At 34.5% G+C, this 12,519-nt stretch overlaps 1 protein-coding gene across 1 annotated transcript in view; it reads right to left on the minus strand.

The window, feature by feature from the left end:
* The window catches only part of LOC131071478 (ABC transporter G family member 35), a 30,456-nt gene extending 18,787 nt beyond the window's left edge, over positions 1-11,669 (minus strand). The window contains exons 1-2 of the mRNA XM_058007363.2: positions 10,567-11,669; positions 10,358-10,478 (exon numbers count right to left, since the gene is read on the minus strand). Coding sequence (XP_057863346.1) covers positions 10,358-10,478; positions 10,567-10,889 — 444 coding nt within the window. The 5' untranslated portion in view covers positions 10,890-11,669. The remainder of the gene's footprint in view (positions 1-10,357; positions 10,479-10,566) is intronic.
* Positions 11,670-12,519: the final 850 nt, after the last annotated feature.

Raw genomic sequence — 12,519 nt, forward strand, 5'->3', positions numbered from 1 at the left:
TGTTACTCTATTTTTTCAAATCAAATGTGCAACCCATATGAATACTCCACCTAAATAACTAAATATAAAAAAAAATGATACCAACACAAATATTTGTTTCGATATCTAACTTTAATAGATTTTAAAGCCTCCTTTTTATTCCTTTTCTATAAAATTTTATTCATACTTCCATTATTATTAACCTTGACATAAATTAGAGCTTGAAGAATATTTTACTAATATTATCTAATTATATAGTCTACCATTGAACTCTTGACCGCTTCTCTTAGCCTCGATTCAACCATTTATTACCCTTCAAATAGCTATCACACATGAATCATTGATCCAACTAAATAAGCTATCCTATCACCTCACTTGTGAGTTGTTGATTCAACCAATAATGGGGAAAACACACAATACACTCAAGAGTGAGTTTGCCAAGTCGGGCTTGCCATGAATGACCACGGTCCCCCACTCGACTACCTTTCTATATAGCTATAATTCCCTAATTCTTGTATCAACATGCATACCATGCATATCATTGACTTTGTTTAGAGTTTTTAACATTTTTTTTTTTACTTTATTTTTCTTCTAGCACATGCAACTTTCCACTCGACTATAAACACCAAAAAATATTTATATTTAGACCATTTTGTATGATTACTATAAAACGATTGACCATGTTATATTTAAATTGTTGATGATTTGTATTTCTTTACCATCATCAAGGTAAATAAATAAGTATGTAAAATAGGACAATAGATTATATAAATATATTTTTAGTAATGAGTAAAGTAGGAGGAAATCTTAGGGTAATGGATTTTATGTATACAATTAATTCATTTAAAGATTGTTTGAGTAATTAATATACATTTTATTAAGGATAAAGGAGAGTCTTTGAGATGGTTCAAAGTTTTTTTTTATAAAGATAAGATTAGATTCAACAATGAAGTCTAACAAACAATCAATGGGCTAGTATAAGGAGTTTTAACATAAAGGAAAAAAAAATATAGCTACATACTCAACTAACAATGAAAAGACAATTCATATAATTAGGACTAATAAAAAATTGCACAAAAGAAACCACCCCTTGCTCCCCCTCCTCCCCACCCCCCCCCACAAAAAAAAAGGGACTAGTAAGTACAAAACTAAGTAAGTGACATAATGAAAAAGATCTCTATAGAGCTCTATAATCTAACAATATCAATATCCTCTAAATACATGAAATAGATATCCTTCTTAAAATTTCCCTTTCTTAACTATTAAATCCAAACTAAAAGATGTTAAGAACTTGTTAAATTCTTCTAATAGAAGCATCTTGTGGGCTTTGATTTCTTCCATAAAAAATGGTGAACTAAAAGGAGGTAACCATCCTTGTAGGGGTGATGTCATTTACTTCTTATCAAGGACCCTCTAGTCCAACTATAATAGCATCCCCTACCTATAAACCTCAACTTGATCCCTAGAGATTATTAATCATAACTATTAGATAGTAATTTTATACCTTTTAATTAATCAATTAAATTAAATATTAATTTTTGGTGGTTCTTTAAAGCTATATTTTTAATATAGATAAAGAGATTCACATGACAATTACTATACATTTTAATTAATCAATTAAAGAATAATTAAATTTTGGTGGCTCTTTAAAGCTATATTTAGAAGAATTGGGTCATGTTGCTAATTAATAATATCTCAATTTAATTAATTAATATATATTTAATATCGATCAAAAAAAAATTAATATATATTTAATGAATTGAATGAATATATACAATGAATTGTTTATATTTCAACTAATCCAAAAATTAAATTTAATGACTAATCAATAACAATATCTAATTAAGCCTTCACATGGAATAATAGAAGACAAGGCTTCTGCAACATTGCAGAAAAACTTGATAGATTATTCCTTTGTGGAAATCTGACACAGTCTTTTGAATCCTCAGTCCTCCCATTCTCAGGATCGGACCATTTTCCAGTCCAATTAGTTATATAAGAAGAACTAAAACCAACAAAAACTCCCTTTCACTTTGAAAAGATGTGGCTCATAGATGAAAATTTATTACAACTTATTGAAAAATGGTGCAATGAAATTAAAGTCATAGGTTCCAAGACTTTCAAAGTAGTGACCAAACTTAAAAAGATTAAGCAACAATTAACAATTTGGAATAGAGAACTTTGGCAATATCTTCACACAAAAAACAAAAAATTGAGAAAGAGATGGAGATTATTAATGAGGATGTGATTAGGTATGGGATGAATAACATTCTATATCAAAAGGAAAAAATCAATTTGGCTCGGTATGAAGAAATCTTAGCTCGTGAAGAACTTTATTGGAAACAGAAATCTAGGGATCATTGGCTTGAGGCTGGTGATAGAAACACAAGCTTCTTTCATAATAGCACAAAACAACGCAGAACTATAAATAGAATCAACAAGATTAAATTGGTATCAGGGGACTTCAGTGAAAATCCTGAGTTAATAGCCAAGGTAACTGTCGAGTATTTTGAGACTATCCTTAACAACAATGAGGGCTCCAAATGGACTAAGGAGAGTGACTTTTTAAAAAAACATCCCGAAATTAATATCTAAAGAACACAACCTAATGCTTAATAAAAAACTAACTTTGAAAGAAGTAGAATTAGCTTTATTCCAAATGGGTCCAGATAAGGCCCCTGGTCTTAACGGGTTCCCAACACACTTTTTTCAAAAATGTTGGAGCTTCATGGGCAAGGAAATCACCGAGGCCTTAGAAGGGATGAGAAACTCAGGGAAAATTCTCAAAGAACTAAACAATACATTCATAGCTTTAATCCCAAAGAAGGAGATAGTGGATAGTTTTGAGGATTATTGTCCAATAGCCTTATGTAACACCCTTTATAAATTACTCACAAAAACAATGGCAAACAGACTACTCACCCTTCTCCCCATAATTATTAGTGAGGAACAAACAAGTTTTGTGCCTAACAGATCCATTTATGATGGTATAATCATTGCTCAGGAAGCTATCCATTCAATACAAAAAAATAAAGCACCAAGTATGCTGATTAAATTGGATATTAAAAAAGCATATGATAAAGTAGATTGGCACTTTCTTTGCAAATGTCTGGAATCCTTTGGGTTTAATAAGAAATGGATTAATATGGTCTTTGAATGTATTGCTACACCTAGGGTTTCAATCCTAGTCAATGGAGCCTCAGAAGGCTTTTTTGAAATCTCTAGAGGTCTCAGACAAGGGGATCCCCTCTCCCCCTTTCTCTTCATTATAATGGTAGAATCACTGGGAAGAATGTTTAATTGGGCCAGAGAAGCGGAACAGAGAAGCGGAACAGCTAACCGGTATTAAAATTACCTCTAACATGGAACCTATCACCCATCAACAATTTGTTGATGATACCATGTTGTTTGGATCGAGCAATTCTATAGAAGAAAAAATAATTAAAAAAATCCTGAATAGCTACACTAGCATCTCTGGACAAGAAATCAACACTTTTAAGTCTTAACATAACCTTTTTTAACACAAATAAAGAACTACAAAAGAAAATTCTTAATATCCTTCAATACAATGTAAGAGAATTACCATGCAAATACCTGGGGCTCCCCATAGACAAGGGTATCAGATCTTCCAATCTATGGAATCATGTTGTCTCCAAAATCACAAACAGAATATCCTCATGGAAACGAAAATGGTTATCCTCTACTGGTAAGGCCACTATGATCAAGGCGGTTCTCTCAGCTATGCCAATTTACCAACTCTCATGTATGGACCTCCCCGCTTCTAAGAGAAAGGAGATTACAAAACACATAAGGAATTTTTTTTGGCAAGGCTCTGAAGACAAATACAGACTTCCACTTATTGCTTGGGATAAGATATGCTTGCCTAAGGAGATGGGAGGCTTGGGCATCAAAGATCTAAAAATCCAAAGCAAAGCGTTGGGGGCTAAGCTAGTTTGGCGTATGTATACTAACCCCAATGTTAAATGGGCACACACCCTTAATAATAAATATTTGCATAACCAATATCCTATAAGTATCTTCAGGATAGCCCACCCTCCTAAGGGCTCTAGAATCTGGAACTTTATGCTGGAATGTAGAGGCATCTTGACTGACAAGCTAACATGGAGCATTGGCAATGGGCAGGATGCCCTTTTTTGGAGAGACTCCTGGGGAGCTCTTCCTCCCCTCAATTCTCTTCATGATTTCAATAAGATCATACCCACCCTTGAAGAACTTTGGGGTGTTCATGTAAAAGATTATGTGGAATAATTTAGCATTGGGCGTCTTAAAACATGGAGATGGAAATCAACGGATCATCTAAACATTCCGGCCCAGGAGAGATACCTCCTATCTCAGATCCTAGCCTCAAGAAATGTTGCCCTAAACTCTGAAGCAGATAAACTGATATGGGCTGGATCCAATAAGGGGAGATATGAAACAAAGGATGGTTATAAATATTTGCTGAATAAAGATCATAATCCACGCTCCAACCTTCCCCTAACTCTGTGTTGGGATAAAAGGTGCCTTCCGAAAGCAGGCCTGTTTGCATGGATGGCTATTCAAAACCGAATCCTCACCAATGAAACCTTTAGGAAACTTGGATATGAAGGCCCGAGCAGGTGCCCATTATGTGAAAAGGAAGAAGAAAATTCTAACCATCTCCTGGTTACCTGCGATTATGCTCATAATTGTTGGGGATGGTTAAGAAATCAGCTGATTTGGTATAACCCTATTCCTAATAATATCTCTGATCTATTCCACGCTTGGCCAATCCGAAACATTGGCTGCATGTTTGAAAATTTATGGATCATAGCCCCCTCCATTATGATCTGGGAAATCTGGAAGGAAAGAAATAGGAAGATTTTCAAAGATAGTAAAATGCAAAGGTATCAATTGATCAATAAAATTGAAGCCACCATAGTTGAAATAATAAATAACCAAACCTCAAATTACCAGAAAGATGTCAATATGTCCTACTGGGATGAAAAAATGAAACTAAGATGGAAAGGTCTAAAGACACCCCCCTTCATTGGTAAAGACCCCCCATCAAACTGGATGTTACGTATGGAATGCAAGTGGCTTCCTCCTATTGGCGAATGGTTTAAACTAAACTTTGATGGTGCCTCGAGGGGTAACTCGGGGTGAGCGGGTCTTGGTTGCAACCTTCATAATTCAAATGGGGATGAAGTGGCCTATATGGCCCTCCCCTGTGGCAATTGTGCAAATAATGTAGCAGAAATGCAAGCACTTGTTGTAGGAATAAATCTAGGTATTATACTCAATATTAAAAGGATCGTCATTGAAGGAGAGTTGGCCATTATCATCAATGCCCTTAGAAAAGGGGCAATGCTTGATTGGAAGCTAAATGCCTCCCTGGCTAAGATAATGACAAACATTAAAACATTTGACAGGGTCATCTTTAATCATATCTACAGGGAAGGCAACAAAAGAGCTGATTCCCTCGCTAACATGGGAGTTGATGGTAAGACAATAATTCATGTAGCTCCTAACATTAGCCCTTAAAACATTATTTTACAACTAAACACAAAAAATATAAATAGTTTTCATACCACATGATAGCTCATATAAGAGGCTCATATACATAAAATCAGCAGGAGCCAAGCCCTACAATGAAAATACCTATCCTCAAAATCCTCTGATTGAAATCTTCTAAGGCTCCATAGTAATTAACTAACATACTTTACAATTTTATCAAAACCTTCTCATACACAGAAGACTACAAATATTAAAACCATAATCAGATAAAAAAACATACACAATGTAAATTACATCCGAAAGATTAAAATAAGCATATATATATATATATATATATATAGACACACACACACACACACACACACACAAAGATATAGATATATATATAGACATAGACATATAAACACATATATTGACTCTCATAGAAATTTATTATATTAATTATCAGAAACTAACAATTATAATATTTATATAACAAACATATCAAAATCAATACATATATATACCTTAGATACATATATTTATATACATGTATACTTTACACACACACACACACAGACATATATATAGATATTAATTCATATATAAATTAATTCATATTTATAACCCGAAACCAATAATAATAATTAGTAAACATTATCATATTTAAAATTTACACAGACATACCTATAGAACATTTTATCTTAAACCTGAATTAATTAAATATACAGTTTCATCAAAATTTAAGGATTAGATATCAATCATAAACACCTTGCTCAGAGGCTTATATGACTCTCATCTCACGGAACAGAGGGCAATTATTAACTTAGTAGGTGGGGGCACTCATATCTAAACATAGCAATTATAAAATAATAAACCCTTTGATAGGAGTGCTTGATCATCAAAGCATGTATGATCCCCAAGAAATCCTGACCATTATGACAAGTCAGGGCTTCGATGTGAGGCGTACTCGTTTGATCATCCGCCAAAATTAATCATGGCTCCTCAACACGCTTTTCCCACAAACAACACACCATTTAAGGATATGTACTATTTCTTAACCAATAAGATTCATCCAAAGTGGGCTACGGCTCGCATGTATTTAGAATGAATGAGTAAACTCAAAACTTTCACATCATTAACCCATTCGGCTATTAAACCAAGCTTTAGGTTAAATTAAGAAGCTCTGTAATCCAATAAAGTCCTAGAATTGAGAAATAACAGGTGATGGATACCCCGATCAAATTATGTAGTTCAAAGAGGCAAATGGCTTTTGAAGGGGCTATTACCAGAGACCAAATGGCTTTTGAAGGGGCTATTACCAGAGACCATCTCAAGCGCATCATGCGACTTCCCCATACCTTAGTGATTGATGCAGTTGAGAACATCCTGGGCCCGGACTTTCTCACAAATTCAAACAAAACCAGAGCTAACACAGATGTGGCCGCCATGTTTCTTGCTGTGACAGTCACATCCTCCAAAAATCGCGAGGATACAGGTGCTCTGTGTAAAGAGGTCTTCATTGCCTCTATCTTAGGTGATCTGGAGCGGGTTTTAGTCAACATCGACAGCGAATGGGCTATCCCAAGGCCGCGAAACTATGATATTCTCATTCGAAACAACAGGCTGGTCCCTAGACTCCCTATCATCTCCACGGATGGTGAGTCCTTCACCAAGGAGAGGATTGAGGCAATCAATAGGAATGTCAACTTTTTGCTCTATTTATTTCATGTGCAACACCCTCCAAAATCCACTTGGTTTGAGGACTTCCTCAAGGCTGAGGGCTTGGTTCTAGACGATGAGAATGCTTCTACCATGCCTTTTGGGTCGGAGTGAGTGGGCTCGACCCTCGGTGAGTGCATGGGACCTTTTTTGATAGTAAAGCAGAGTTAATTTTGTATGGGATAATATTGTCACTAAATGTCTGGATTATATTGGTGATCCAAGTAGATTACTATTTCTAGAAAAATAGGGTTAAATCTTTAGCTAACAGAGACCGTGGCGAAGATATTAATTAGTATCGAATCTTAAAAACAAACTTAAGCGACCTACAGGACATTAAATTAGTTTGATTAAACTGTAAATTCTAAAAGTTACTAAGACTAAACAGGCATGATGGAATATTTTTTTATATAGACATACAGAGGGGAAAATATATTAGCATTCTGTTTTGATACCTAGCAATTTGAATATATACTCTAGATATTTACAAGCATCTGGATGCATGCATTTATTGGTATTTATTCATATTGGTGGAAATCATATTAGGGTGGGTAATATTGGCTTATTTTAAAACATTAAACACTGGCTATAGTACTCAAGTGCCATTTGTTGAAGATTTCTATATTTTGATATCCTTCTGTCATATCTTAAGACTATGGCTTATATGTGGCAAACATGCAAAATCCGGGGTCTGGACAAAGGTTATATCCAACCTTGAATAATCATATACTCCACCATCCTCTTTGCTATAAATTTACAGGGAAGGGGAGGTTGGAATGAACAAATCACATTTACCTACTCTTGTTGTCGCAGCCTGGATCTTATCCTTTACTAGGGATAGCATCCAGGAGCAAAAAAAAGAGTTGGTAAACTAGAGATACATTGTTTGGATGGGTCAAAGGACGATCATGATTCCTTGAATAATCATATACTTCGTCATCCTCTCTGCTATAAATTTACAGGGAAGGGGAGGTTGGAATGACCAAATCACATTTACCTACTCTTGTTGTTGTAGCTTGGATCTTATCCTTTACTAGGGATAGCATCCAAGAGCAAAAACAAGAGTTGGTAAAGTGGAGATACATTGTTTGGATGGGTCAAAGGATGATCATGATTGGTGCCCTAAGATATATGAAACTGGAAACCCAACTACGTATAAGATTTTATATCTCTTTATTTATGATCTGTGAGGATAGGTCTCACAGGATATTTTATTGTGGAAATTTTCTAGCTTGACAGATAAAATTTCATTTGAGATAATTGATTGAACGATACTAACAATCTGCCAAGTGTTTGAGAAACTAACCATGCAGGACAAACAGGTATATCTTTGGGCAATTAAAGGATACTATATACAATCAAAGAACAACTTCAGAGCCAAGCCGCAGGAAGTTGAGGGATAAATGATTACTGAAATTTGAAATTTGTAATTTAGGGCTTGTAAGCGAGGGAAAAATAGAAACACCCTCCCACCTGCTCACCCTGGCCCGGGGTGATGATGTGTTATTAAAATCTGAAACTATTGAATATTAAGATAAGATCAGTTGGACTATGGTCCCGGGCAAGGCCGAAGATTTTCTCGCCTCCACTCTTTCCTACCGGCACCCGCATGAGTGAAGTAATGTAAAAATTCAAAATGATTAATAAAATTCTTTGGCCATGACCTCTTATCGATAAAAAAAATATATATCTAATTAATTATAAATAGCATTATATGTAAATAATTTGTTAATTGAGTACTTAAAAAATAAATTAATTGATAAATTAAATAATAATTAATTATATATTAATCAATAAAAAATAATTGCATTATCTCATTATTATCTAGATTTATGAATTAAACATTTTAAATTTGAACATTATATCAATAGATATTATTTTGTAATTTTTCTATTTCTATAGTTTATGTTTACGATATAAATAAAATTATTTTATATGTTTAAGACTGCTCTTAACATTATTTGATGCTTATCAAATATTCATTTATTCTTATTTGAAATGTCCAACTCATCTCATAAATGTATGAAGTACCATAGATGGAAGGAGTCTCATTAACAACTTTTACAAAGGAGCTCCTATGTTCCTTAACACTTCTCACATGCATTACTAAAGGTTTTAGAAAATGTATTTTTCCTCAACGCATTGACCAACTTCACTATTGTACCTTTAAAGTTATTTATTTTAGACCTTTCCCTATTACTCTTTATGAGAATTAAGCAATGAATTATGTATGATTACGATATCTTGGAAAGTGTGTTTATTTTTTTTCATTTTCACGAATGTTCTTGCATGGTGCATTTAAGGTGTCCACCATAAACACCAAGTAAATTCTAGACCGAGTTCCTTGTTAACATTTGCCATGGAGGAAGACACCAAGGTGGATATTGTGGGTGAAAGTTGTACGAGATGGCAAAGGGTTGATAAAAGAGCTGAAGGTTATGGGGGAGGATCTGTGTATGCTGAAGGACAAAATCTTTAATCAAGAGAAGAAGATGGACAATATCTCCAAGTTCAGCCTCTGGGTTATGCACACTTCGAAGACATCCATTTATTTGATGCAAGATAAGGTTTTGAGAGACATGGCGGACAAGGATGACATCCACAATGAGCTCTTTAAGTTTCTGATGAAAGATTGAATTAATGTCCTGTTGCAAGCAGGCCAAGGTGTCAAGAAGCTTGGTCATGATTAGTATTGTAGGGGTTTTTTTTATTCTGTTTATGTTTTTTGGAACCTGACTCCTCTGTTAAACAATTTAAGTAGTTACAGTATGTTTACTATTAGCTGATATTCTATTTTTGAACTTTGGTTTTACTTTTCTTTTGATAGTTTTTACCTACTTACAAATTATTGAGATATAATTGTTTTTACTTTTTTGCTGTAATTTTGATAATATTTTTAAACACCTTTAAACTTTGAATGTTATAAGAACAACACCCTCGTTAATGTACTTTTAATATCAAAAACATTTTATACTTTTTATATATCTCATCTATACTCTTCAGATGAGTCCTGATATTTATTAGGGTTTGTTTCGCTGCCGTTTGAAATGCATTGAAAGTTATCATTTCTGTAACAAATTTCCCCTAATCTAAAGATAATTTAGAAGCATACACCCTGTAATCTAATAATCCAAGCTCAGAAGGAAGGAAAAACCCTTGGCAGGACAGAACATGGACTCACCTGGAGCGTATTAATGGTGAAATTGACAAGCGTGGGAAGAGCTCTCTTTCCAACATATGCATCCCCAGTGACATTCAAGTTCTGAAACCGAACTTCTATCGTGGGCATCACAATCCCCACCCTGTATAATGCACATTCTCCATTCATTATTCCTCTATTGCATTGAATCTTTATTCAAATCTAGAAAGAAGAAAACAAAAAAAATTAACCTGGTAATTCTTTCCTTCAACTTTAACAAAAACTGCTCGTTGTCAACCTCAGTGTCCTGCAAGAGCCTCTGAATAAATTCGGCGCGTGTTTTATTGGAGAGACTGGTAACATCAACATTCTGATATCGGAGGGCACCGGTGGAGGCGACATGGCGGAGAATGGAGCTCCGCAAGCGGTCATAAGTCGGCAGCTTTTCGAGAGCAGCCCATTTTAGGGCTGCTTCGTCCTCCGCCGCTCCCGCGCCGCTTCGGAAGGATCTAGACAACGCATTGTCTTCTTCTCTCCACGATCCGCATTCTAAATCCACTGAAATTGCCATCATCCACCCGCTTTTTCTCCTTCCTTCTTCAACTTTGCTTTGCAAAGCGAAAATCTGGTCGCTTTATCTGAGAGTTTTTACCCTGATTTAGAGGCAATGAATACATAAATTTTTCTAAAACTTCGCAAAGCGAAAATCTGGTCACTTTATCTGTGATTTCTCACCCTGATTTAGAGCCAATGAATACACAAATTCTTGTACAACTTTCACAAAGCGAAATTCTGGTCGCCTTATATGGAGATTTTCACCATAATTTAAAGCAAACGAATACAGAAATTCTTCCAGAACTTTTGCTTTGCTCTGGTCGGCTTTATTTTTAAAAAAATCACCCTGATTCAAAGCCAATGAATACAGAAATTCTTCTACAAGTTTCGCAAAGCAAAAGTCCTGTCGCTTTAGATGAAAAACTTCAATCCGATTCAGAGGCACTAATTACAGAAATCAATGTTCAAAATCTGATCGCTTTCTACGAGATCTTTAACCCTGATTTACAGGCAATTAATGCAAAATTTGTTTTCCAGCCGGTCAACAGAAGTTGAGCTCATTTATCTCAAATGAATGTTATTCTCTTTCAAATTTTATTTTTTTCACCAATTCGAAGCATCTAATGTATTTTTAGATTTTCTTCTACATGTTCGTCGATTTCATCGGTAACATGCAACTCACTACAGATCTGAGCGTTGAATTTTAAGATTATATATAACCAAGTTCCTGCTTACAAGCCGCATTCTCTCTTGATCTAGAAGCAGAGGGAAGTGCAGTTACGGGAATAATGTTCCATAAAAACACCCTCTGCGTTTCTATTCAAACACGAGATCTACGTGTCATTTGGCTACATCTTTCACCAAATTCAATACACCTGATTTTAATGTTGGCGGGATCTTTTTCTTTATTTAGTAATACAGTTATTTAGACATGGAATTCAGGTTTTAACTGAATGTTTTCGTTGTCATTTTACTAACCGTTGATAACAGCTACTTGTACCAATGTTATCAAAAAGCTACTTGTACCAATGTTATGCTCTGCAATGTCTGTATAATCATTTTTGTCGTCTTCTCTAATTATTGTCTACACTTTTTTCACATTCACATCCCTTATTTGAAATCGTTCTTTTAGGCATGGTAGACTAGAAAATAATTTTTGTTTTTTTCTAGTTAGATCAAAAAAGGAATTTTGTCTTTTAAAAAAATCAAAATTGTTTCAGAATATTCAATTAATTTTTTTAAAAACCTCATCAATAAATCAGACAATTAGTTTTATGGAAAAAGTTGAATTCTATTTTGTTCGTACTTATATCCATCAATTATTTGTGTTAGGGTTTCAAGGAGATCCGAAGCAAGTATGAACTAACAATTATATGCAAATTTAAATACAAAAGATAAAGAAATAAAATATGACACATATAACACAGAGATTTAACGTGGTTCACCCAAAATGGATTACGTCCACCATACACAACCATCCAATCTTTCTTATTATCCAGCAAAAATAGTACAACGACATTACAATGCCTTAAGCATGCCAACCGCTTATAACATGCATTTTTAGGGCAACAAACAAAGTCGGCCTTTTTAGGGTTTTATTACAATGTCGGTTTTCATCAACAAAAAAACGGCAAATTTTTTTTTCTGGG

This window comes from Cryptomeria japonica, chromosome 6 (assembly GCF_030272615.1).
Source record: "Cryptomeria japonica chromosome 6, Sugi_1.0, whole genome shotgun sequence".
In the NCBI taxonomy this organism is placed as follows: Eukaryota; Viridiplantae; Streptophyta; class Pinopsida; order Cupressales; family Cupressaceae; genus Cryptomeria; species Cryptomeria japonica.